This window comes from Monodon monoceros, unplaced genomic scaffold (assembly GCF_005190385.1).
Source record: "Monodon monoceros isolate NGI ecotype Baffin Bay Population unplaced genomic scaffold, NGI_Narwhal_1 Super_Scaffold_20, whole genome shotgun sequence".
NCBI lineage: Eukaryota > Metazoa > Chordata > Mammalia > Artiodactyla > Monodontidae > Monodon > Monodon monoceros.
In genome coordinates, this window is record NW_021703777.1 from 67,049,670 (window position 1) to 67,076,623 (window position 26,954).

The window sequence follows — 26,954 nt, forward strand, 5'->3', positions numbered from 1 at the left end:
GCTTTGAATTTTGCCTGTCTGGTTGAATCTGTATGTTTTCCTCATTTGTAATTTTCTAATGACCTGACAGTGTTTGCCAAATTTTGATATCCTACTAAAGAGCATGAAGAAACACCTTGAAGATTCATTATTTGACTTCTGCCTGATTCTCCAGCCACAACTCAAATTATTCTCTTTCTCCCTCACTTCCTATGTTCTTGCTGCATTGGTCTTCTCTCAGTACTTTAACATGTCACACAATTCTTTGCCTAGAATGGACATGGCATGGTTGCTGCTTCCATCACATAGGTGTCAGATCAAATGGTAATTCCTCAAAGAGGTCTTCCTGATCACCTGATCAAAGTTTCCTGTTCCCTTGAACCTGACCCCACACATTCTCTTGCCCATTACTCTGTTTTACTTTCTTTGTAGCACTTCCTATTACCTGAAATTATGCTCTCGATACTTGCTTGTTTACTGCCTGTCTTCCCACGTTAGCATCTAAACTCCATCATTTAGAGCAGTACCCCCAATGCTCAGAATCGTGAATGAATATTTGAGTCGTTACCCTGTGTGCCATCTTGAAAACAATTTGTCTTGGCTCCAGTATTTCAACGCACATAATTGTCAAATGATTTCAGTGAAAAATGCCACAGAAGTAGAGACTATAGGGATTTTTAAAAAGAATAAACAAAGCATTATTTTAATGCACAGTGAGAACACAGGTCATAAGATCTACCAGTGAAAAGCAAAGGAAAAATACTGACAATGTCTTGTATATGATAATAGCTAATACTTATTGAGTTCTTACTATGTACTAGGTATTGTTCCAAATAATAGACTTTAAAAGAAGTAACAAAACTCATTTAGTCCTTATGATAACTGAGAGATAGGTATACTATAGTAATCTCCATTTTATGGTTGATGACACTGAGAGCAGAGGTTAGATAAGGAGTTACACAGGTTGATTTGCCTGAAGTTCTAAAGCCAGTAAGTGGCAGACCTGGGAATTAAATCCAAGCAGTTTGATTCCATTCTGTGGTTGTAACCACCGTGCTATAATGCCTCATTGCCACTTAGGAGTAAGAGTTTGTTCACTTTAGTTCTCTCATTTGTTTATTAAGTAGGTCTGGAATTATTCTTTTGTGTATAGTTTCACAACTATATAATTTAAAATAAAGAATAATGGACTTAGGGTTGAGTTGCAGGCCCAGGTATGTTATTAAGCTATGTAAACTTCAACCTAACATCTTCAATTGTCAATTTTCAAATATGTGAAATGAAGGGTGGTTGGAGCCTTATTAAAGATAAACTAGTATTTCATAATTTTTTTCTGTTATGAGAGCCCTGGGCACGATGCTGCTGCTGAATTTCAGAAGAAGATTGTTGAGAATATTTAATATATTACCTGGACTTTATTCATCTCCAGTTTGTTCTTCTCATTAGCGCTCTGGTCTTGTTTGCCAGCTCCTTTTTTCTGAGGGCCTTTTCCAAAGAAGATGTAATTTACAAAGGCATATTCCAGCAAAGCCAGGAACACGAACACAAAGCAACCCATCAGGTAAATATCAATTGCTTTGACATAAGGGATCTTTGGCAGGGTCTCCCTGAGGTGAGTGCTGATGGTTGTCATTGTCAGCACTGTGGTGATTCCTATGAAACAGAAAGACACAGCTTAGCTGAACGCACTTGTTAAGTTCCCTTTTCAAGACTGAGAGGACAGATGCCGATCTCTTGTTGGTGCTCCAGAATGATGGCAGTAATGCAATAAACCACAGGGCAAAAAGGGCAGACAATCTGAAAGACAAAGCTGCAGGCTCCCTACGTAGTCCATAAGTAAATCATAAAATGGGATGCGCTGTGAGTGTTGGGTTGAAAACTGTTTTTTTAAAAAAATAATGCACAAAGGAAAAAGAAAAGTAGATGCAAATATTAAAATCTCATTGACATGCCCACTGCTTACTGTCAAATGTCCCTCATTCTGCTACGTGCCACCTCCTTCTTTCCTTCCTTCTCTCAGCGTCTCTGTCACGTCCCTCCTAAATCTGTCCTTGTAATACTAATCACCACAGCAGTCACTACCGAACTGAAAGTTGGTGACCAGTTTGAGGAGACCTATTTCATTGCATGCAACTGTAATACACACAGGTCACAGGGTCAGTATGGTCTTTTAAAATTATAATGCATCATTCATAGTGAGTCAACATGAAAAGAAGAAACAAATAAGAAAGTTCATGACTTGCATCAAGTATTTGATATATGTATTTTAACATATAACATAATCTTATTGCTGTTTTTTTTCTTTTTCAAATATTACCTCTAGTTCCTTGATTCCAGAGACTAGAATGAATTAGTGCCCCGGAGTCAGGAAAAGACTTCCTAAAAATTCAACTTGTTAAAGAAATTTAAGAGTGTAGTCTTTTTAAAAGGAAGATTCTGCTTTGTTTACTTTGTTAAATATGGCATTCTTAACAATATAATGTTTGTGTGTCTGTATAATATTTTGTGTTGATTATGGTGATTAAATGATAATTGGGAAAAATAGGAAGTGATACTTATATCTAATACTAAACTCTGCTGTAATACTAATATTACACATTTGTATAGTGTTTTTGAAGTTTTAAACACTTACAGCTATGAATTATATGGCTGTCATAACAGCCTGCTGAGTGTGATAAGGCAGGTATATAATTCCCAGTTTATAGCTGAGTAAACAGAAACTCTGAGATTAGTTATTTTGCTGTAGATCACCCAGCTAGGGGCAAAAAGCAAGGAGGTATGAAGCAAAGGTATTTAAAATAAAAGCAGAGAGATGAAAAAGTAAAACGTGAAACTTGACGGAGGTCCTTAAAAATAAAGATAGGAAATGTGAAATGGATATTAAAGACAAAGGAGAACTGGCAAAGGGAATGGAAGTTAGAAAATGAAAAGGGAAGAAAATAGTTTAGCACTCATTTGCCAGCCAGATTATTCTATTTAGATTCCCTGATTTGACTACTAAACTTGAGGAGAACAGATAAAGTAGGAAGTCTGAACTACCATACAAAAGGTTAAAATAGTTTAGATCAGTGATAAATTTAAATGTCTGGACTGATATTAAATGCCATCATGAGTGGTGCTATTTATTTCTTTGAATAAAATTTTAAATTTCCCCTAATATAATTCTACCTAATGTTCTGTACAGAAGCAATAATTCATTAAAATCTACTAATTCCACTTCTGCTTCTACTCCTTGGCTTAAATTTTTTAAGCAAGAAGGGCTAGTAAGTTAAGTGTCTTTTTCACTTAGATAAGGTTTTAAATACCTTAGGTTTTACATTTCAAAGAACAGGTTTATTCAGCATTTGCATAGGCTGACACCTCTAATCAAAATATTATTAGCTTTGAGGATAGATGCGTAAAGAGAACCACAATTCATGACCTTGATAGTTCATATTCCCTGCTGTAGACACTGTCCGATGTTTTTTCTTTAACCACAGCATATACACATATTCAAATAATATGTGCAGATACATGTGTATGGTATGATAAATTATTTGTCTACTTTCCTTAGTCTTGTAATGTTCAAAGGTTGATAAGGGGCTGCCCACACTTGACTTTGTGAACCTTATATACTCAACCAATAGAGATGAGCTGTAGAGTTGACAATTAGTCTAGGGGTGAAAGGGTATGCTGATCATCTAATCCAGTTCCGTAGTCTCAGAAGAGAAGAGCTGTATATGTTAGCTTAGTAATAAATGATGTTCTTTTGCATATGTGTGTGTGTGTGTGTGTGTCTGTAAATAAGCCCCAGAAAGTGATAACTGAAATGGCTCTAGGGTCAAATACGAGGTAGACCCACACATACCCAGATACATCAGACAGACCTTACATATTCTAACTTTCCAAGGAATCCTTTAAAATCTCAAATATAGCCTTTTAGCTTACAGCAATTACTCAACCATGGCAAGATTAGTTCTGAATTCTGTTTTGCTGGGAAGGAAACCATTTTTTATTCTGTCCTGATCACAGATCATTAATATAGCTGATGAATTGTCTGTGCCTTATTCAAGTAGAAGGAGCTCTATTTAAGGGAGACAGAGCAATACAATTTAACTATAGTTAATATTTGAAAGATAATATTGACATGGCTTGTTAATGGTCACAAGGTTTAGCTTTCTCCAAATCCATTTGAGAATAATGCAATAATGTTCTCCACTGTAAAGAGAAGGAACCAAAGAAGAAATCACAAAGTTAGTAAAATATTAGTGTAATGAGAATTTTAAAATATTCTCTAAGAAGCACTTATATAGTGTTGAATGTACTCCAAGATTTGTGTTTTATTTTGGTAAAATGATAAAAAGATATTACGTTGTAAAACATTCACCCCTGTAAGTGCTTACACATAGATATTTTATTATCCAGCACTCTTACGGTAATCTCATTCTCTGCCTCTCTGTGAGAGACACCCTGGCCTGTAATTCTTATCATTGGTTGTTGTTTGACGTTAAATCCCACCAGCTCTCTGTAGTGCTGGGAATGCATTACCTAGTGCGACTCTGGCTGCAGAGGCATCATAGTTGATCCAAAACGACACCCAGGACAGAATTGTAATCAGTGTGGAAGGCATGTAGGTTTGCAAAATGAAGTAACCAATGTTTCTCTTTAGACGAAAACTTAGTGACAGTCGTGGATATGCCCCTGAGTGAAAAAAGAAAAGATAAGAAAAGAAAATCAGATGGTCATTTGGTGGGAGCCATCTCCTTTCTCATCATCGCTAGTTCATTTTGGGGGAAACATCCTCACCTGTTGTGAACTCCACCTTCTTGGACACCATCTTATAGTCAACAATTGAAAACTGAGGAAGCTCAATTTTATTCACTCCTGTTACTGCTCCTTCTCCTCCATTCCAGTAAAACTCAATGTCATCCGTGGTGTAGCCATCTGAAACCAGGAAACAGCAGAGTTAAACAGAATTCAGTTGGCCTAGAAATTCATTTTGAAGACAGTTGGGGATCTGGAGAGAAACTTCCCAGCAATTGATGATAAGATGTTTTTGCTTTAAATTGGGATAACATAAGAGGCTTCATGTTGAGTGCTGTTTCTGACAGGCTGGTTGTGGCTGCCTTGAGAAGATGGATATACTTGGCTTTACTGAACATAACCTCTGTGATCATTCAGTGATATCTGATATCACCGCTGCATATTTATTCTCATTGTGTCCACTAATGGGCACTCTTCGGTTAGATTGAGGGATGCCTGAATTCTAGGTGCCTCGGCATAGATTTTGACTGTGTGTTATTTAACAACAACAAGTATAATAACTGAGCACATATTTGTTAAAAGGGGAACAGAAAGGATAAAGGGATGGAGTATAATAAAAGATCAAATTAGTACGGACCCATTAAATGATCAAGACATTCAAAGAAGAGTATACATTTTTCAAAGAAAATTAGGTAAGCTTCTCTTTATAGCCTTTGATTATAGCTAATATATAGGTGAAAATTTTAGTAAATATGTGAATTTTTGATCATATTGTTATATCTTAATGCTTATGTTAGTGAGGTTTAAGTAATTTAAGGCAAATGTGTAGAGAATTGTCGATTGTGGTAGAAGGATCTATCTTGAAATCTATTCCCCCTTCCAGTTCTGCTCCCAATTGCCATGGATCTGCTTGGGTTATGGTCATACATCAGAGTAGCTTGCATTAAAAAATGTATTAATATATTAAAAAATCTAAAAATCATTTAAAACATATAGAAGGATTTATATTTGTATCTTTCTATCTGCTAGAGACAAAAAAAAATCTTTCTAAGGTTATTTTCTATTTTTATTGACCTCAAATAAAAAAGCATCAAATCCTTTTCCATTAGAATTACTAGGGCTTATGTTTCAAAAGTAACCATATAATGTAGTAGATATTTTGCCTACTAACTTTTGATTAAGCCAGAAACATTTTCTCAGAGATAAAGAGTAATATATTTAAGATTTAGAAGTTGAATGCCAAGTGCCAAAGAATCACCATCAACATATCGCTGAAAGAAAATTTAAGGTCTTCTTCATTTTTATTTTGAGGGGAAATAAAATTATCTTTACTTTATTGTTTTAAACACTTCTAGCTTCTCTTCAAAAAGCTCTTTTTTTTTTTTGTTTTTTTTGTTTTTGTTTTTTTTGCGGTACGCGGGCCTCTCACTGTTGTGGCCTCTCCCGTTGCGGAGCACAGGGTCCGGATGCGCAGGCTCAGCAGCCATGGCTCACGGGCCCAGCCGCTCCGCGGCATGTGGGATCTTCCCGGACCGGGGCACGAACCCGTGTCCCCTGCATTGGCAGGCGGACTCTCAACCACTGCGCCACCAGGGAAGCCCCAAAAAGCTCTTTTTTGAATTCTTATCCCTGAACTCATTGCACTCACAACTGTCTTGTATTTGTTACTTTTGCCACCCTATACAGGTTATTATTTACTATAATATGTTTCAATTTGTTTTATTTTATTTCTCTTAAAACCATCTTCTTCTAGTTCAAGAACTTGCCCTTTCTTCAAAGGGTAATCTTTCATATTCAGTAACCTATTTTACAATGACCCAAGTAGAGCATAGAAATGGAAGATATTTACTTTTAGATATAATCTTTGGTGTCCGAGAGGCTGTGAGACCCTCGATACCCACTGGACTTAGAGCAATCTACATGGAACTAATTGGCGTGTTGGGGATTTCCACCAGGTTATGGCTCTGTAAGACTGTGATTCTTAACATCTCTTTGAGAATCTGATAAAACCTTCTGAACTCAAGAGAATGAGAAGACAAGCCACAGATTGGGTGAAAATATATACAAAAGACACATCTGATAAAGGACTGTTATCCAAAATATACAAGGAGATCTTAAACCTTGACAGTAAGAAAACAAAAAACCTTGACAGTAAGAAAACAAAAAACCTGATTAAAAATGGGCCAAAGATCTTAACAGACATCTCACCAAAGGAGATATACAGATCGCAAATAAGCATATGAAAAGATGCTCCACATGACATGCTGTTAGTGAAACGCAAATTAAAACAATAATGTGGGCTTCCCTGGTGGCGCAGTGGTTGAGAGTCCGCCTGCCGATGCAGGGGACACGGGTTCGTGCCCCGGTCCGGGAGGATCCCACATGCCGCGGAGCGGCTGGGCCCGTGAGCTATGGCCGCTAAGCCTGCGCGTCTGGAGCCTGTGCTCCGCAATGGGAGAGGCCACAACAGTGAGAGGCCCGCGTACCGCAAACAAAAAAACAAACAAACAAAAAAAACAATAATGTGATGCTACTGTACACCTATTAGAATCGTCAAAATCTGGAACACTGACATCACCAAATGCTGGAGAGGATGTGGAGCAGCAAGAACTCTCATTCATTGCCGGTGGAAATGCAAAATGGAACAGCCACTTTGGAAGAGATTCTGGTAGTTTCTTACAAAACTAAACACACTCTGATCATATGACCTAGCAATCTTGCTCCTTGGTTTTTAGCCAAAGTAATTGAAAACTTGTGTCCACACAAAAACCTGTACCCTGATGTTTACAGTAGCTTTATTCGTAATTGCCAAAACTTGGGAGCAACCAAGATGTCCTTTGGTCCTTTGATACTGTCGTACACATAGGTACTGGTATATTTCTCAGTGTTAAAAGGAAATGAGCTATCAAGCCACGAAAAAACATGGAAGAAACTTAAATGCATATTATTAGGTGAAAGAAGTCAATATGAGAAGGCCACATACTGCATGATTCAACTATGTGACATTCTGGAAAAGGCAAAACTATGGAGATGGTAAGATCAGTGGTTGCCAGGGGTTGGGGGTGGGGAGGGATGAATGTACGGAACACAGATCCTTAGAGAGCAAGGAAAATACTCCGTATGTTACTATAGTGGGAGACAAATGTCATTGTGCATTTGTCAAAACCCACAGAATGGACAACACTAAGAGTGAACCCGAAAGTAAATTATGGACTCTGGGTGATAATGATGTGTCCACATCATTTCATCAATTGTAACAAATGCACCACTTTGGTGGAGGATGTTGATAACAGGGGAGGCTATTCATGTGTGGCGGCAGGGAGTATATGGGAAATCTCTGTACCTTCCCCTCAATTTTGCTGTGAACATAAAACTGCTTTAAAAAATATTCTTAAAAAAACTTCTGAAAAAACCCTACAGAAAAACATACACATAATACATATGTATAGATAGATAAATAAATACAATTTGACGGTAATTTCAGAGAATCATGGCTTCCCCTGGAGCCCATTTAAGTGTTCTAGAATAAGAACCTCCTCTCTGAGGGGAAATGGCTAGTGGCAACACGACAGCTTAAACTCAACCCTGATGCCCTTCCTTCCACTTCCGATTCAACTATGAACTTCTAAGCCCAGCATGAAGTGGGATCTGGGGAATGTGAGGTCTCAGCTCTGTCTGGATCTAGTAGACAATGATGTCATGGGATGTTTTTCCCCTCAGGGACAGGAGAGAACTGGAGAACTACTGGCATGGGGTACTTGGATGGGGTTACAACAGTGAGATTAAGGAAGAAAGCTGGGTGCAGGGATTCGGGGGGACTGTTAAATGAAGGCTGCTGCCCCTTGTGTGACTATGTGGAGGAACTGCTGTTTTCACAGTCCTTTAATAAGATGTAGGAGAGTTTAAAAAGTGGGGAGAGAGAGGGAGAGAGAGAGAGAGAGAGACTACCTCCTGGTGCATCAGTAGGGGAATGACAGCTTGCCTGGAGCCCACCATGGTTTTCACCTAGCTAGAACACTGTTTCCATTTACGGTGCTCTGGCAGCTGGGTCCAAATCCCAAGGGATATGCAAGAGCAACACAACGATATTTATAAGAAAATCCAGTCATCCTACAGAAGGAAAACAAGCAGAAGATCCAGAATAGACGGCTCCTCGTGAGAAGAACTGGCGGAGGAAGCAGATGATGGTTTGAACTTTTCATTTCCCATCTTGACTCAAAATCTGGGAACATATAAGGATATCTGATTAGAGCACAAAAGCTTCCTTACTTCCTTGTACTAAAACCCACAGTTTTCAATTTAAAAAGAGTGTTAGATAAATTGAAAAGAAGATGGCCACTGATGGGGCCAGGTTAGTGGACTGGAAGACAGTTTGAACAAAATTATAGAAAGTTGGAAAGCATAAGCGCTTTGAAAGACTCATCTAGGAGAGCTAACATATGAATAGTGGGCATTCTTGACAGAAGAAGAGGAGCCATAATACACAAAAAGAAAATACAAATTTCCCTGAATTTAATAAACTGTTTTGCATATGGAAGGGCTCATTATATTATGTAACCGTGATATCACTCCTGAACTCCAAGGGTAAAAGAATAATTTTGCAATCTTCCAGACACAAAGTACAAGGTATTTTCACAGGAAAAACTCTGAGATTTCTGAAAGGAAGGGATTATAGAATAACAATTCAGAACATCTAGAGTAAAGGCAAAAGGACAGCAACTCACAGACTCAAGAGTCCCGTTACCCACAAAAATACCACTTCTTTCCAGAGAAGAATTCCAGAGAAGAATATATCACCCAGGGACCTGTTTGAGGAAATTATTCCTACAGAAGACTCAAATGAAACAAATGAATCAGGATGGATAACTAAGGCATTATCAGGGAGAGCTCGTTGGAAACAGGGGGTTGTAAAGAATTATGACTACTTTGCTCAAATCTATGCAAACACATTTGAAAATTTGAATAAAATGGATAATTTTCTCGTAAGAAAAGCATTTGCTAAAGCCCAAATCAGGAGAGACAGAAGATCAAAATAGTTTGATGTTACCCCCTACAAACAAATAAACACCAGACTCAAACATTTAAGACTGATAATTCTATTTCTACTTAAACAGTTCCAAAGTATAGGGGAAAAATGAAAAATTCCAGATTGTTTTCATAAACTAAGGAGAACATATTAGCAAAACAAGATCCAGCAGTACATTAAATAACAATGCATAACTAGTGGGGTTTATTCTAGGAGTGCAAATGATTCAATATTAGAAAATCTAGTAATATACTTCATTATATTAACAGATCTAAGGAGAAAAAAGCTTATGATTATATACACAGGTGCTAAAAAGGCATTTGACAAAATTTAATAGCCAGTCTGTTTTTTAACAAAACAAACATCACTCAATAAATATGCATAGATGGATATTTCCATAACATGGTAAAACATATCTATCTCACTCTCAAAGCCAGAATCACGCTTACTGTGGAAACACTAGCACATTCCCATGAAAGTTAAGAACAAAATAAGAGTGTCCACTACCATTGCTATTATTTTTAACATTGTTCTGGAAATACTAGCCATTAGGTAAAAGAAAGAAAACTGAACTATAAAGTTGGAAAACTGCTGGTTAAACTATTAAGATTTGCTAATTATACCACTGTATATCTGGTAAACCCCAAATAATTAACTGAGAGACTTTTACGAACAATAGAATTAGTATGATTATGGGGTACAAAATTACTACACAGAAATGGGTAGCTTTCATATATAAAAACAAAAATTTATAATGGAAGAAAAGACCCTTTTTAAAATAGAGACAAGAAATATCTAGTAATAAACTTAGAAACAGGCAAGACTTATATGAAGCAACATTTGAAACACTTTTGAAAAGCACAAAAGAAGCCTTGAACAAATAAAAAGACATACCATGTTTTGAATAGGAAGACTCAACATCATTAAGTTCGTTTACAACTTAATGTGATTGCCTAGCGATACCAATGAGCTTTTCGTTTTGGGAACTAGACAAAGTGATTCTAAAGTTAAGATAAACAGATTGGAAAATCTAAGCTCTAAAAAATAAGACCCCTGGCTTTGTGCTACTAACCTTAACTTGACAACCAGGCACTAACCTATGTGTGTGTCTTACTCATTCAATGAGTAGGTATTTATTGAGTGCTGACTATGTGCCAGGGGGTGGAAAGTTACCGTGGCTGCAGTGGTGAATAAAACTGACGTGGCTCCTGCCCTCTTGGAGCTTGCATATTTCATGTAAAATGTTACATATTTCACCACAAAATTCCTTTCTAAATCCTTCTGTATGGATTGGCTTTTTTTTTTTTTTTTTTTTGTGGTACGTGGGCCTCTCACTGTTGTGGCCTCTCCTATTGCAGAGCACAGGTTCCGGACGCGCAGGCTCAGCGGCCATGGCTCACGGGCCCAGCCGCTCCACGGCATGTGGGATCTTCCCGGACCGGGGCACGAACCCGTGTCCCCTGCATCGGCAGGCGTACTCTCAACTACTGCGCCACCAGGGAAGCCCTGGATTGGCTTTCTTTAGCATGTGTTTTAATCTTCAGGAAAGCTTTGCAACAAGGCAGTGGATAAGATTTAGGTAGCCTTATTAAATGAAGTTAATTGATGTCAAAGGTGATATTTGAGGCACTCCTTTTGTTGGTGCAGCTCATACAGTATAGATGGCTCTGGAACCAGGAATCCTGGTTTTAGCTTTCTGTGGTCCTGAAGTCAACACATGGCAGGAGCTACCTGACTACCAGCTTCCCGACTGTGGTGAAGCCATCAGTCCCCTTGGAGGGCCGGTCTGCACTGTGATACTGGGAGTCATTTCTAGTTGCCCAGCCTAGAGCCTACTACTTCCGTCCTTTGATTTTGTAAGCACCACTTCCTTCTATTGAAAGTCTTTCTGCTTAAGCTAGCCAAATGGACTTCTGTTATATGCAGCAGAATCTGGATTGATACATTCTCTTTCTCTTCTGGGGAAGAATTATTTGCTCCAGATTTGGAATTACCAGAGCTTTCCAGGAAAACCTCTGTTGGCTTGTGCTGGTCATTCATTTGCTGTTTCTGTGCCTCTCCTGCTTTCTATACTCTGCTCTGTACCCCTGGGGCTGGGCTCCCTGTCTCTCTGGCTTCCTGTTAGATGCTGCCCCTAGGAAGAATAGGCTGAAGATCAGAAGGTAGAAGGGGGGAGGCGAGGCTCTTGATTCTGTCTCTGGCAGTGTGGCAGTGTTGCTGGTGATTGCTGCCAGGGCAGTGGGGTGATTCCAGACTCTCACGGCCCCTCTTCTGGAAACTCTGCAAACAACCAGAACAGCATTTCTAATAGGATCCAACAAATTCTGGCTCATGGGCACTTGTTTCTGGCTCTTCCTCCTTTAACACCCTTTTTTCCTTCTCTCTTTTGCTTTTCCAGCTCATCCAACCTTTGTAACCAATTCTCTCTATTAAATTCCCTATTTGAAAAAACTTGAGTGGTTTCTGCTTTCCAATGAGCTCCTGTCACATAGTGTATCTTATCATGCAAATATTTCATCTGTTTACATAGCTTTGTGTTTGTCTCTGCCTTTTGTCTCCTTCATCTCTCATTATATTATACACTTTTTGAAAGCAAAGACCTTCTTTTATTCTTTTTCTTTTTCTTTTCTTTTTTTTTTATGCGGTACGCGGGCCTCTCACTGTTGTGGCCTCTCCCGCTGCGGAGCACAGGCTCTGGACGCGCAGGCTCAGCCGCCATGGCTCACGGGCCCAGCCGCTCCGCAGCATGTGGGATCTTCCTGGACGGGGGCACAAACCCGTGTCCCCTGCATCGGCAGGCGGACTCTCAACCACTGCGCCACCAGGGAAGCCCCCTTCTTTTATTCTTTAAAAAATTTCCTGATGCCTAGAACAGATTCTGTCCCCAGTCATGTATGCAATACACATTTATGAATAAATGACTTTGTGAATGTTGTTTGCTGCTTAGGGGTCTATGTTTATTGTCTCAGATAGGTAGCCTGATATATAACTTACTTGGTAGCATTCTTGAGCCAGATTTATTCCTTGCTTTAAATGCTTCTGCTCACAAGGGCCTTACAGGTGGGTCTGGGCACCAAGGAAATGGAAAAAGCTGCTTATTAATTTTAGGCTTACTGAGTAACTAGGTGATAAATTACAACCTCAGTCTGATCTTCAAATTGTGGGATTCTAGGGGATAACTATGTAAGCAATATCTAGAGTTGAAGGACCAGAGATGGTTCACCGTTTGGGATTGAGAGGGGAGAAGACGGTGAGTGAGCCCAAAGCTCTCACTGTCTTCTGCTTTTGCAGGGCAGCAGAACCCTTCAATGCGATGCACAAAAACAGAGCTGGAGTATGGCTATCAATCAATGTGAATCTTAATAGGATTCCACGATTTATACAGTCAGTGGTCTGGGTCTGTATTCCCAAGCTCACTGGCACTTTGTTCAACTAAAACCCTTTAGGCTTAGTGTTCAAGGTACTGAGATAATTACAGACGATTTGGGGGAAAAAAGAATGCGCACTCCATTTCAGGTGGAAGTGTGAGTTCTCATGGGAGCAATAATGGCAGCTGGACCCAAAGGGGAGAGCCTAGAAATAAACTATTATTCAAAGATTACACAAGGACATTTTGCCAACAGAGAGCAAACATCAATTTTCTCACACCCAACCGACCTATTTACCAAAGGTTTCCTTTATGAATCAGTGACTTCATACGGTGTCTCAAAGCCCGAACCCTTGGATACCAAGGATATTGTTTTGTAGCAACAATAACTACACAGAAGCTCTCAAAATTTCCTCTCAGCCCCTGGGGACTTCTTAGTGCGGCAGAAAGTACAGATAAAATTAAGTTGATGTCATTGGTTAAAGATGCGTGGAGCTAGTACAAATATACAAGCATCTGGATGTTAGTGTTTCTCTTTGCTATTTGAAACACTATGTTCGATGCATTTTTCTAACCTGGAAATAAAAATTACTCCCTGTTGTGCTTAATAGAGCTGGGAGGATGGTCTAAAATTGTACTGAAATGTGTTTTAGAGAATGGAGAGATTTAAGCTTCTAATCCACGGGTGGACATGAGTAAATGTATTTCCCTTTGTGGAATGGCCATTGGCCTCATCTCAAGTTTCACAGTGTGGGGCTTGATTGGCTTAAGCCAATTGTTAAAACACCATCCCCTTTGCTATGGTGACTGGCTAAGGGTTAGGCAATCACCCAGGTCTAAAACAATTAGGTCATAGCAGGTCCCCTGCCCAAATCAATTGCTTGGAAATAGGCATGTGACCCAAGTTGGTCCAGTCCTAGAGAAATCTAGGACTTGTGTTTAAAAGTTGGAGGAGAGAAGATTTCCCTCTCTCTTTTAGCTGTTGGTAAACAGGAAATGCTGAGCGGAGAGTGGCCAGTCCAGCTATAAGAGCCAGTATCTTTCCTTCCTGTTTACATCAGTCATTACTAGCACCTAACTGAAATCACACTCATGATCAACATTTCGGCTGACCTACTGAAATAAACTTAGTAGTCTTCCACTCTCCACTTCCTCCTGCTCTTTCCACGTGGGGGCAGAAATATTAGGAATTTATCAATATCTCTGCTCCAGGAGCTGTGTAGATCCTTCCTGTTTCAAGGTTATTAGATATTTGTAATGGTGCATCTCAGAAGCAGATAAGAAAGCCAGTTGGGTCTAATCCTTCCCGTGGCTCCAAACCTGCTATAACATTTATTCTAAAGGCTACTTGGGAATCCTTTCTCACCCATCTCTGTATCCCCTTGGTAGCCTAAGAAGCAGTAAACCAACCATGGAAGCCAGATTTTTAAAGCATTCTCACAAGTATTAAGAAACTGTAGGTACGACAGCAGAAACTAACACAACATTGTAAAGCAACTATACTCCAATTACAAAAAAACTAAACCAAAAAAAAAAAAAAGAAAGAAAATGTAGGTACAAATCTGTGCAACGAACCACTTAATAATTGACTCCTACCTGACGACCCACCGTTTGAGTGGTCATCCAGGGAAGGCCCTCGTGCTATTTTCTTAGTCAACTCAACAGTTAATTACGTTTCTGGGTAATCATTAGAAAATACGTCCTTATAATAAGAAAAAATTCACCTTCTTGGAGAGCATTCACCATCTGATCCTTGTCTACCCCTTGTGCTAACAGAAAATAAACCCAGCACCTTTTCTACATGACAGTACTTCCCATTTTTGAGGACACCTCTCACGATCCCTTTCAGTGTTTCCTTCTTCAGGCTTTGGTCTTTTGCAGGATGTACTCAACCTATGAAGCTTTTCTCCTCTCAGTAGTTTCCAGTTTGCTGATATGCCATTTGAAGCATGGAAGCCCCAGGCTGAGAGGTGGCCATGTCTACCTCGGCTCTTCTCCCTCCTTTTGAGTTATCTGGAAAATGTTCCTATTGTGTAGACTCACCCCCAAGATTAATCCTGCCCTGGTTTAATCTGGCCAAACATAGGAGGCCATGGCACCTCCTATGTTTGGCCAATATGTAAATCTCCAGAGTGACTTTCCAAGAGTCCTGCTCTTTCATATCTGACTGCTTAATACCACATAGTCCATTAATCCTTGTCTACGCTAGATCATCCCCATTTAAAGACTTTTAGGTCCCAGGTACTTTTGATTTTGGAGACACCTTCCCACATTATATTAAATACATTAAAATGCATTCACATCCCATGTTAAACCTAATTTACATGTCACTGTAAAAGCACTGGATTGCAGCTGACTTGTTAACATAATGTTATATTAGTTTTAATATTGTAGTTTTCCTTATGCATTTTGGAGCCAATAATTTAAGACCCTTGATAAACTCGTAGTATGTAGACATTTTGCCTATAATGCTTGTTGGCAAAATGGCTTTGCTGGAGCCCAGATACCGACTGGGCTCTAGTGCACTGCTTAAGATCGCTTTCCATGCATTCTTTATTTGGAATATATCCAGCTCCTCTTAAATTTATGACTGATGGGAATTCTGCTGTCGTCGTCAGATCTTCTGACCCTGATTGTGGCTTGTCCTGATATCTAAATTGGCTACCACCTCACGATGGTAGCCAATTTCTCACGATGAAATTGTCTTCCAGGTTGTACTGCATGCAGTAGCTACCCCCTTGGGTTGTTCAGGTGGCCTCTCCGAGGCTGAGCCTCTGTCTGACCCTGTCTGGCCTCCTCTACCACTTTTCTGGCCCCATGCTGATGAGGTTCTTATATGCTTTCCACCATGCCTGTCCAACTCATGATATTCTTGGTGTAGCTAGCTAGTGAAGGGCAAGACTTTTCTTATTCTAGTCACTGGTCTATTAAAGCAGCACAAGTTCAAATTAGCTTTTTGACAGTCACATTACTTTTTCTTCCTTGGACTCAAACATAGGATCTATTATAGTCCCCATTAAATTTTATCTAATTCAATTTGACTTGCTGTTGAGGTTTTTTTTGATCTTTATTTGCTCACCCTCTTGGTTTCATGTTCTCTTCAGGTTTGATAAACATGCCTTTTATCATTATTCCCTTGACTGAGACAAATGTGGGATGGCAGAGACAAAGATAGAGCCCTGTTACAATCTCTTGGCAATACTCCTCCAGGTTGATAATAAGAGTCTCTAATCAGTGCTTTGCTGGGTGGCACCATCATTTATTCATTATTTTTAAATTAATTAATTAATTAATTATATTTTTGGCTGTGTTGTGTCTTCGTTGCTGCGCGCAGGCTTTCTCTAGTTGTGGTGAGTGGGGGCCATTCTTTGTTGTGGTGCGCGGGCATAGTTGCTCTGCGGCACATGGCATCTTCCCAGACCAGGGCTCGAACCCGTGTCCCCTGCATTGGCAGGTGGTTTCTTAACCACTATGCCACCAGGGAAGCCCCCCATCATTTATTCATTTAACATTTGCCTAACAGTTTTAGCTTTGAGTCTGTATCTCTGTATTTATCACCTTTTCCTGATTCAGTGATTTTACAATCCTATCAAATAAGGAAGTGAGGTCTATTTTGACTTGTGTTTGGAGAAATCGAGCTGTTTCCATAGATTACTGAGCCCTCTTCTTTGGGATCCAGGACTAGAATATTCCCCAGGCTGAATCAAGTCTCATCAGCCTAAGTGTCTTTGAATTTATCCTTCTTACCTTCTGGAACGTGGAATGGTGTATTCCATTCTGTCAATACCAATAATAATTAGGTATACTGATGATATGTAGGCTTATGGTAATCACCTTCCCTTCACAATGCCCAGCTCCCTTTAATATGTGCTAATTGAGCTATATGGAATTAATTTGTGTGGGTGCAAATGTTTTAGGCAAATTATTGGTTAAAAATTAGAATCAGGGTTGCTGTATGCCCCAAATCAGTGGTGAAGTAGAAGATAATCACACCTGGAAATCCTAAAATCTTACTATTAAGTGTTTGTTATATGTTTTTTTATCAATAAAGGTTTCTCAAAACAAACAGCTACTAGCTATCTACGTTTTTTTGGTCTTAATAGTCAAAGGAGAGAATATTTTGTGTCTCAGAAAGAATCCTTATCCATCTCTTTCTAATTTGTCTTAATTGCAAAGTAGATTTTTCTGGGAAATCTATGGTCAAACTTTCTTTTATAGTCTTGAAACCCTTTTACGTTATCTATACATTTAATGAACATCCCAATTTTTTGGACCCTCCCTACTTAAAAAAAATAATTGGGGCGAAAGATGGAAATAAATTGTGACTGTTAATGCTTGTTCCTAAGTTATGCCAAATCTGGGCACAACTTTCTCAAAAGATAAATTTTACAGAATGTCAACAAAAAACCCCATGTACTTCTTACAAAGTTCTGTGAGAAATCTCTGTTCCAAAATTGAGATAGTCTTTTGCTTAATATTACTGTATGGAACAGAGAAGGCCTTGCCTGTTCAACTCAGCTCAAATGAGGTGTTGGAGTTACTGGGATTGGATGTCATCTCTACCCATAATTTCTGCTCTGATAAAAAGGAACATCAAAACCCCTCTCCACTTTGAAACAGTTGTTTGGTTGGGGGGAATACCTGTTTTCTCCAAGCATTAGAATGACCATATTGACTTGAACATATGAAAAATGAATTAACTGCATAAGCAGAGAATCTAAACCAGTGTGTTAAAGTAGGTGTGGTTTAAGATTGTTTAACAGTCCTATTTAAGATTGGATATTGTTTAAGAATGCTTGATCTATTAGACATCCTTGAAGGTGTGCATCCTTGTTTTATTAAGAAGAATAAAAAAAAAAATCTGGCCTAGTCTAGAGAAGGGAGTCACCTCTCATTATGACAAGCACCTAATATGCCACTTGTGCCTTTATCTTCTAAAGTGTGAGTGACCTTCAAGGAAAAATAAGACCAGGAACAAGTAAAGTACAAACGAAGGTGATTATCCAGCTAATTCAAATGCAATATTATGTGAACCTTTCTGTTCTGGCAATGTTATTGTTGGTCTGAAACTCTAGATTAACAGCTTAGATGATAACCCCACTTACCTAATTTAATTTTTATGACCACATTGCATCATAAATATGGAAAATTATTCAGAATATATTCATGGTATTTTTATTTTGAAGAGTTATGTGCATCCTGCTTGCTTGTGAACCCACCCCTGAGTGGTTACCGAGTTTTGCTTTGTTTTAATTCTTCTTTTCTTTTTTCTAGAGGGTCACTTTTCACTGATAAATTCTGATGATAAGAAATGGTGATTTGTCAATAAAATACATTTTTGGAGAACTTGTTAAAAACTTAAAAAACCCAACTCAACCAAACCAGTTATGGTAAAATATTTACAGTATGAGGTTAAGAGAAAACAAACATAAGAAAAATGTATGTGTGTGTGTATATATCACAAAGGCTATGTATGAAAATAGTTAATAGTGGTTAGGATCATGGGTTTTTCTTTATTTTAAAAATTTTATGTGGTGAACTTGTAATGCTTTTAAAAATAAAACCCCAGTAAATTATTTTTATGTTCTAGAAAACGCCTAAATACTGTATGAACTTCAAATCTGTGAAGATTATTTGAATGACCTGTAGAGGGCACTCAAGACCTTCCAGATTCATAGTGAGAGACAAGGATACTGTCTGAAAATTTTATTCCTTTCAGTTGCAGGAGTTTTACATTTTTCCTATTTTAGCTTTGGATCACTGATTCTCACAAGGTTCTATTTTAAAATTCATTTATGTTAAATAACACTAGTACAATTCTGATTAATATACCTAGTCACAAATTCATATTTTTAGCTAGAAATATCTGTTTATATTTAAATACATGCAACTCTAATTGTTACTAAAATGATTAAAACAAATGACCTGTTTTGGTATATTTAATGCTTACGTTGTAATCTTTTCACCAACATCTTCAAAAGGACAGTCTCTGCTAGTTTAGCTATGCATACGAATTAACAAATATCTATGTGCAGCAAATGGACCTATTCTTCCCATCCTTATTATTATTATGCAGCTGGTAGAAATGAAATGCATTAAATGAAAAATTAGCCTTCTTTCAGGTCAGAGTTTATTTTCAATTTTTATTTTATTAACTAAGTTGCCTCGTTCCTGATTTCTTTTAGCTATCATCTATGTATTTTAGTCTCATATACCTTATCAATCACATTCAGATGCCATTAATTGAGACCCACTCTATTCAGTTTCTAAACCTGACGCCTTCCCCATTTGTGGATGCAAAGTATGTAGTCCCTGCCCTGGGTTTTCACAAATGTGTTGCACACCACCTATGATAATAATACAGTACCAAGCTATAGTATCTAAAAAAGGTGGATTTTATTTTCCAACAAGATAGCTTTTCTCTGGCAATTCTCAGCCATCTTCAAATATTACATGTTCTTTTGGATTCCCTTTAGGATCAGGTTGGATAGCCTTAGCAACTAGGAGGCCATGTGCTTTTGTGGCTCACAAACTATTATATGTTCTTGTATAATTTCTTGGCTTTTGAAATCATGTGAATAGAATGTTGAAGAGCTGACAGTTCACAGTTGTTTGTATCTACAGCTTATCTGCACTCATTCCCAAGTGCTAGATTGGTGTCACAGAGGTTACTGTGGTAGGCTTTTTGGGCACATTAATATCTGTGTTTTAAAAAATTGCATTGTGTCTGGGCATGAGGGAAAAAAAAACCTATCCAATTATTATTGGTTTTGCTGGAATTGATTTTTCACTCCGTGTAACTTGGCAGTTACACTGATGAAACATGTGGCTTGCTGCCATTTTATTTATGTTGAGGACTTTATTTCTGATGCCCATGAAATAGGAAGACAGGCAAATATAAATTTATCTTTTTCTTTTTTTTTTTTTTTGCGATACGCGGGCCTCTCACTGCTGTGGCCTCTCCCGCCACGGAGCACAGGCTCCGGACGTGCAGGCCCAGCGGCCATGGCTCATGGGCCCAGCCGCTCCGCGGAACGCGGGATCCTCCCAGACCGTAGCACGAACCCGCGTCCCCTGCATTGGCAGGCAGACTCTCAACCACTACACCACCAGGGAAGCCCTATAAATTTATCTTTGAAGCTGCCTGGTGTAGAAGTTTGGGAGCAGCAGTTAGGAAAGGGCATTGTAATGTTATTGCCTGATCTCAGGCCAGGGAAGAGAAACAGTGAGTATCATTTTCACTTTTCAGAAGGGGGAAATAAAAGTTCAGATTTCCATGATCTGATTGGGAAAGCGAATGCTTCCAAGTTTCTATCTGTGGAAATGGAGCCAATAATCTGCAGTACCTGACTCACAGGGAAGATAAAAAAAAAAAAGGTTGCTTTTGCAAAGTTAACAGCTACAGAGTGCTTCTTAGAACAGGGGTTCCCAACCCTGGGGCCGAGGACTGCCACCACTCCGCGGCCTGGTAGGAACCGGGCCGCACAGCAGGAGGGGAGCAGCGGGCAAGCGAGCGCAGCTTCATCTGCCGCTCCCCATGGCTGGCATTACCGCCTGAGCCATCCCCCTCCATCCCCCCACCCCCACCCGTGGAAAAATTGTCTTCCACGAAACTGGTCCTGGGTGCCGAAAAGGTTGGGGACTGCTGTTGGAAGCAATCGTCATCAAAATACTTAGAAGCATTACACAAGCATCACCTGTTACTTCAGGAGGATTCTATAACATTGTCCTCAGCTGAGGGTGCTTCCCCCTGCCCAGGGGACATTTGGCAACATCTGAAGGCATTTTTGGTTATCACAGCTTGGGGGATGGATGCTACTAGATCTAGTGAATAGAGGCCAGGGATGATGCTAAATGTCCTACAATAACCAGTCCAGTGCTCCACATGAATTATCCAGCCGAACCTGCCAATAATGCTGATGTTGAGAAACTCTGGTCCTTAGCTAGATGGTACTGTGGTTGGTAGAATGGGTCATATTAAGATTATTTGTATTGGCGATGTGACAAGTGGTTCTCAGTGTTACCCAGATCTCATTCTAAGCAGATAGATCTTTTGGGAAAGAAAGATATAGAATTGTTCTGTCCTCAAATAGCAAATAGAATTTCTTTACTTTTAATCCAAGGACCTCATGCCCACCCCTGGCCAAGACAGTACGATCGTGGTTACACACTACTGGGGATTGGGTAGAGGGAAAAGAGACCCTTGGGGAACCTAACAAGCACGGCAAATTCTTGGCTCTTTGGTTTAAAATAAACTAGCCTGAAAGTCAGAAAGGATGTCTACATATGCGAACTTTCTGAAGAATTCTTTTCACCCTGAACTCCCCCAACTACACACACTAAAGACACTTCAAGGAAAAGAAGAGGGGGAAAGAGAAGAAGAGAGGAAAGGAGAGTCAGATGTGAATTGGGGAAGCCCTGTCTGCCTCTGCCCCTTCAAGCTGGGTTCTAGGGTTGGGGTATGATGCTAGACAGCCTCTTTAAAGTTCTGGATAGGAGTGGAGCCTGCACCTTATGCCGAAGGCAATCAAGCATTGTAGGAAGAAGGCTTTTCATTCCACCATTTAGGAGAACAGTATGCTCTGTTAAAGCTGCAGAATGCTAGAGACAACTCCATCTGTTGTTTCTTGTGGGCTCTTAATAGTGAGGGAGGATTTCAGAGGGTTGCTGGTGGCAGATGTGCACTGGCAGAGAACCTGTGGTCCAGTAAGACATCTCAGGGTTACTTCATTGGAAGGATACAGCATGGACTGTTCCCACCAGGGCTCTAAGATTCAGTTAAGTCTTGGGCACATTGCTAGCGCTATAAGAGCTCGGTGGGACCTGGGTCAGCACCCACAGAATGTCCAGTTGCCATTGGAGTGAGACCTGATTTCACCTGTGCTGTGAGCCAGACAGGACCAGTTATCTCTGAAGTCAGAGGCTGGCCCAGGAACCAACAGATTGCGCACGAAAGTAGAACAACCCCTCTCTGACCCCCTGAGGTGATGTATCCATAAGCATCTCCAGAGCTTAGACTCATCCCCAGGGGGAGGAGTGGCACAAAAGGGAGACAGTGCAAATAGACCAAGGCACATCCTCTCTGCTCCCCTGGCATTTGCTCTGGTGCCCTCTGACCTCACCGTCAATGTTGGGGGGAAGAGCAGGAAGAAAGAAACAGTCCTGGTGTCACTGCAGCTACACTGGAAGTGTCTGAGGAAGTGCTGAATTTGAGAGAGTATGTGGAAATTACTAGATTGAGCCACACACTTTAAAATTAAATGGACACACTTTGGTTTGTAGACTGAAATTTTTACCTATTTTAGCTGTAGCTACAGGAAAACAAGTACAGAGATTACAAAGTCTAGTGTCTCGCTCCCACTCTCCATACAATATCTAAAGGCCATATTAGAACTTGAGCAAAAAGATGTACAGTTAGATTCTCATAAAACAACATAGCTGGGGCTTTAAGAGTAGATTGGATTATACCAGTTTACATTCCCACCAACAGGGTAGGACTGTTCCCTTTTCTAAACTGGTACAGCCACTATGGAGAACAGTATGGAGGTTCCTTAAAAAGTACAAATAGAACTACCATATGACCCAGCAATCCCACTACTGGGCATATACCCTGAGGAAACCATAATTCAAAAAGATACATGCACCCCAATGTTTATAGCAGCAATATTTACAATAGCCAGGACATGGAAGCAACCTAAATGTCCATCAGCAGAGGAATGGATAAAGAAGATGTGGTACATATATACAATGGAATATTACTCAGCCATAAAAAGAACAAAATAATGCCATTTGCAGAAACATGGATGGACCTAAAAATTGTCATACTGAGTGAAGTAAGTCAGACAGAGAAAGACAAATATCATATGATATTGCTTATATGTGGAATCTAAAAAAAGGCTACAAATGAACTTATCTACAAAACAGAAATAGAGTGACAGATGTAGAAAATAAACTTATGGTTACCAGGGGGTAAGGGGGGGGAGGGATAAATTAGAAGATTGGGGTTGACATATAATAAGGACCTACGTATAGCCCAGGGAACTCTACTCCATACTCTGTAATGGCCTATATGGGAAAAGAATCTAAAAAAGAGTGGCTTTATGTATAACAGAATTACTTTGCTGTACACCTGAAACTAACACAACATTGTGAATCAACTATATCCCAATACAAATTTTAAAAAAGAGTAGATTGGGTTACATTTTCTCCCCAAAGAATCTCCATTAGATGAGTGCTCAATTTCCAGAAGTTCATGTTACTAAAACATGGACTTTAAAATAAAATTGTACTAGAAGAATCCTTTATCATAGTCTTTTTATGCTACATTTTCAGATTTTTCAGCCGTATTTTGGTTTAATCCATATGCTGCTGACCAAAGGACCATGAAACTGAAAGTCATGGTGCCCACTGATCTAGATTGCTTTGAAGCAGCCACTCTGGTTATTAATTTTCATTCAAAAGGAAGATTTTGGCTAGGTTACTTTTCTAGAGCTTAGAGCAGGCAAGGCTCCTGAGAATTCTTTGAGAAATTCCATATAAATATTAATCCGTAAAACCCCACTGCTTGGCTATCTCTTCCCTGTTGGAGATGACCTTTTACTAAAAAAAGTATTAGCAGGCAACTGTTTGTTGATACCTGGTTAGATGTTCCTTGCAGCAGACCTTTTAATTCTGAGGCAAGCAATACACATTATCACAAGCAATTTCAGAGACGTTATTATATTAAGAATCTGTAGGGCAAGTTAGAAATTCTTCTTCAGAATAAAACCTGGAAATAAATACTACTGATTAAATAAACACCCTATATCAAAAGAATCAATGTCCTCTTGTGATCATATTATTGCTGCCATTGATTTAGTGCCTTTTATGGGTCAGGTCTAGAGCTAGACATTTTACATACGTGACCGCTACACTCAATCCTTACAAGAGCCATTTAAGAAGAAATTATGAGCTCCATTATAATCATTAGGACACTGAGGTTTAGACGATTTAAGGAACACGGTCACAAACCTTGTTAGGGCAGCATTTCTAAAATCTTTCCTCCTCACCACACTGCCTAATTTCATACTTGCTAATTTATACGATTTGTTCATACTTTTTGTTTCATACTGTAGAAAGAATTATACCCTGCTAGGTTGAACCTTATGAAAGTGATGATATTTGACCTTTTTTGGACCCAGAACAGGAATTTCATATGCTTAATCTCAATATAGTATAGTATGCACTGGCTCAGCTTAGTTAAAATTGTGGGAGTCTCTGGACTGGTTTTGATCTATTACCCTATTCATATCTCAGATTGTACTGCTAATCTGTAATCTTGAATAGAATGAAGTATTTGAAAAGTTATGCATAAGTCATTTTGAATCCATCACATCAGAAGGAAAAGATGTCAAAGCAGTTCTGGTGTGATGGAGAGAAACAGACATGGAATCCAAAACCTGGATTCTGGTCTCAGCTCCACCACTTACCGCCTCTGACCTTTGCCGAGGTGTAGCCACGCTGAATCTCAGCTACTTTCTCTGTGAAATGAGGCTAATCATAACTATCTCACAGAGCTGTGAGGAGTGAATAATTTAATTAAAAAGAAAAGTTTTTATTGCGTGCCTACTACACCCAGGCATTGTGATGAGCTTTTGGTGTAAACAGATCAATAAAATTTTTACCCTGCCTTTACCCCAAAGGAGTTCATCGTTTTAAGAGAGCTAGGAGAAATAAATATGATATGATGTTAAAAGCGCTAAAATAAACGAATGTACAAAATGTTACAGAAACAGGGAGGAGGGAAGTGTAACACTCGTCCACTTGAGCATCTCAGATGTGTGGAAAGCTCATGTGTCTTGTTCATACTCTAATAAGACTTTACTAAATATTAGTTGAATAAATGAATGATTCATGGGGTTTGAGGAAGAAGATTGGAAATAAAATTTCACTTTCTTTGCCTCTTTCATTTCCTCACTGCCCTCTCACTGCTCAAATCATGTCAGCCTAGCTGGTGTCTCCCTCCTCCTTTCATGAACTTCTTTCTGCAATAGCTTCTTTTTTGTCTTTTGGCAATTCAACAAAGAAGAAAAATATATTCCTGGTATGATTTTAAACTGGCAAGACTAGGAAATATTTCAAATGCTCAGCAAAGAAAACAAAAGAATGAAAAGGCAACCTACGGGATGGGAGAAAATATTTGCAAACCATATATCTGGATAAGGGGTTAATATCCAAGATATACAAGGAATTCATACAACTCACAATAGCAAAAAGCCAAACAACCCAATTAAAAAATGGGCAACAGACCTAAATATACATTTTCTCAAAGAAGACATGGAAATGGCTAATAGGTACATGAAAAGGTGTTCAACATCATTAATCATCAGGGATTCGCAAATCAAAACCACACGGACATATCACCTCATACCTGTTAGAATGGCTGTTATCAAAAAGATAAAAGATAAGTTTTGGTGAGGATGTGGAAAAAAAAAAAAGAACTCTTGTGCACTGTTTGTGGGAATGTAAATTGGTACAGATTTTATGGAAAATATTATGGAGTTTTCCTCAAAAAATTAAAAAAGGAAAATACCTTATGATCCAGCAATTTCACTTTCAGGTATTATCCAAAGCAAACGAAGTCAGTATCTCAAAGAGATTTCTGCACTCCCATGTTCATTGCATATCTATCTATCTATCTATATGTATCTACCTACACACACATATGTATATACACAGACACAAATATTGTTCAGCCTTATAAAAGAAGGAAATCCTGCCATTTGTGACCACACAGATGAACCTGGAGGACATTATGTTAAATGAAATGACACAGAAAGACAAGTATCACTTGATCTCACTTACATGTAGAATCAATGGCTTCTTAACTTCCAAACCAACCAGGCCCTTTTTACCCTCTATCTTACCTGATCTCTTAGGTGTATTTGTTGTTGCCGATTACTTTCTCTCAGAACCTCACCTTCTGTCACTTTTTTGAAATGACATTTCTGGGTTCTCTTCTCGCCTGTCTCTGACACAGTTTCCCTTCCTCTTCTTGGGGTTTTCTCTCAAATCAAAAACTATGATGTTCCTTAGGGAGCATCCTACAGTTCTTGGATAATATTTCCACTCTTGGTTTTAACTATTGATGATGATTCCAATCTTATTTCCAGGATATAATTCTCCTTTGAGATTTAGACTTCAAATTTCCAACAATCTGCCTGTCATCCTCAGATGAAAATTCCTCACATAAAACTCAAAATGTTCATCATCTCATCTCCCAAACATTTTGCCCCTCTTCTGGTACACTCACACTCCCAGTTCATGACACTACCATTCACCTAGTCACTCGTGGGAGCCATCCTTGATTCGTTATTTTCCCTCACTTGTTGTGAATGATTCAGGCCAAAGACAATGTCTGAATGTTCTTTCCTTTTCTGTAACGACCCAAGAAACACTCTCTCTGAGACGGTGTTGCTACAAGATTATAGACTCTCCATCCATTGGGTCCCTGAGTAATTCTGTGGAGCAGAATCCCTCCTCCACATCAATTTATGGTAGACACTTAGTGTAAACAGGGTAGAAACCTTTGCTGTATTAAGTCATTGAGATTTTGGTGTGTGTTTCTGACTGCAGCATGACCTAGCTTTCCCATTGATACATTTACCTCATCTGATACATAAAAACTTCTTTCAAATTTGCCCTTTTCCTGTCTCTATTATCTTACTTCTCTTCATGGTTGCCTTCTTGGATTGCTTCCACAGTCTTCTAGCTGGGTTCACTAAATAGTCACATTTTAATCTTTTCAGATTCATCTTCTGCATGTCTACCAGCATGTTTAATTTAAAATACAAATATGAC

At 39.1% G+C, this 26,954-nt stretch overlaps 2 protein-coding genes across 4 annotated transcripts in view; one reads left to right on the forward strand and one right to left on the reverse strand.

Moving 5' to 3' along the window:
- Window positions 1–4,714, forward strand: part of COMMD8 (COMM domain containing 8) — a 48,438-nt gene extending 43,724 nt beyond the window's left edge. Inside the window, exon 5 of the mRNA XM_029235178.1 lies at window positions 4,628–4,714. Coding sequence (XP_029091011.1) covers window positions 4,628–4,639 — 12 coding nt within the window. The 3' untranslated portion in view covers window positions 4,640–4,714. The remainder of the gene's footprint in view (window positions 1–4,627) is intronic.
- GABRB1 (gamma-aminobutyric acid type A receptor beta1 subunit) overlaps window positions 1–26,954 on the reverse strand; it is a 386,790-nt gene that overhangs the window by 11,872 nt on the left and 347,964 nt on the right. For 2 of the 3 annotated variants that reach the window (XM_029235172.1, XM_029235170.1), the window contains exons 6-8: window positions 4,765–4,902; window positions 4,507–4,659; window positions 1,388–1,632 (exon numbers count right to left, since the gene is read on the reverse strand). In XM_029235172.1, coding sequence (XP_029091005.1) covers window positions 1,388–1,632; window positions 4,507–4,659; window positions 4,765–4,902 — 536 coding nt within the window. The remainder of the gene's footprint in view (window positions 1–1,387; window positions 1,633–4,506; window positions 4,660–4,764; window positions 4,903–26,954) is intronic. The other variant, XM_029235171.1, reaches the window with a different exon arrangement.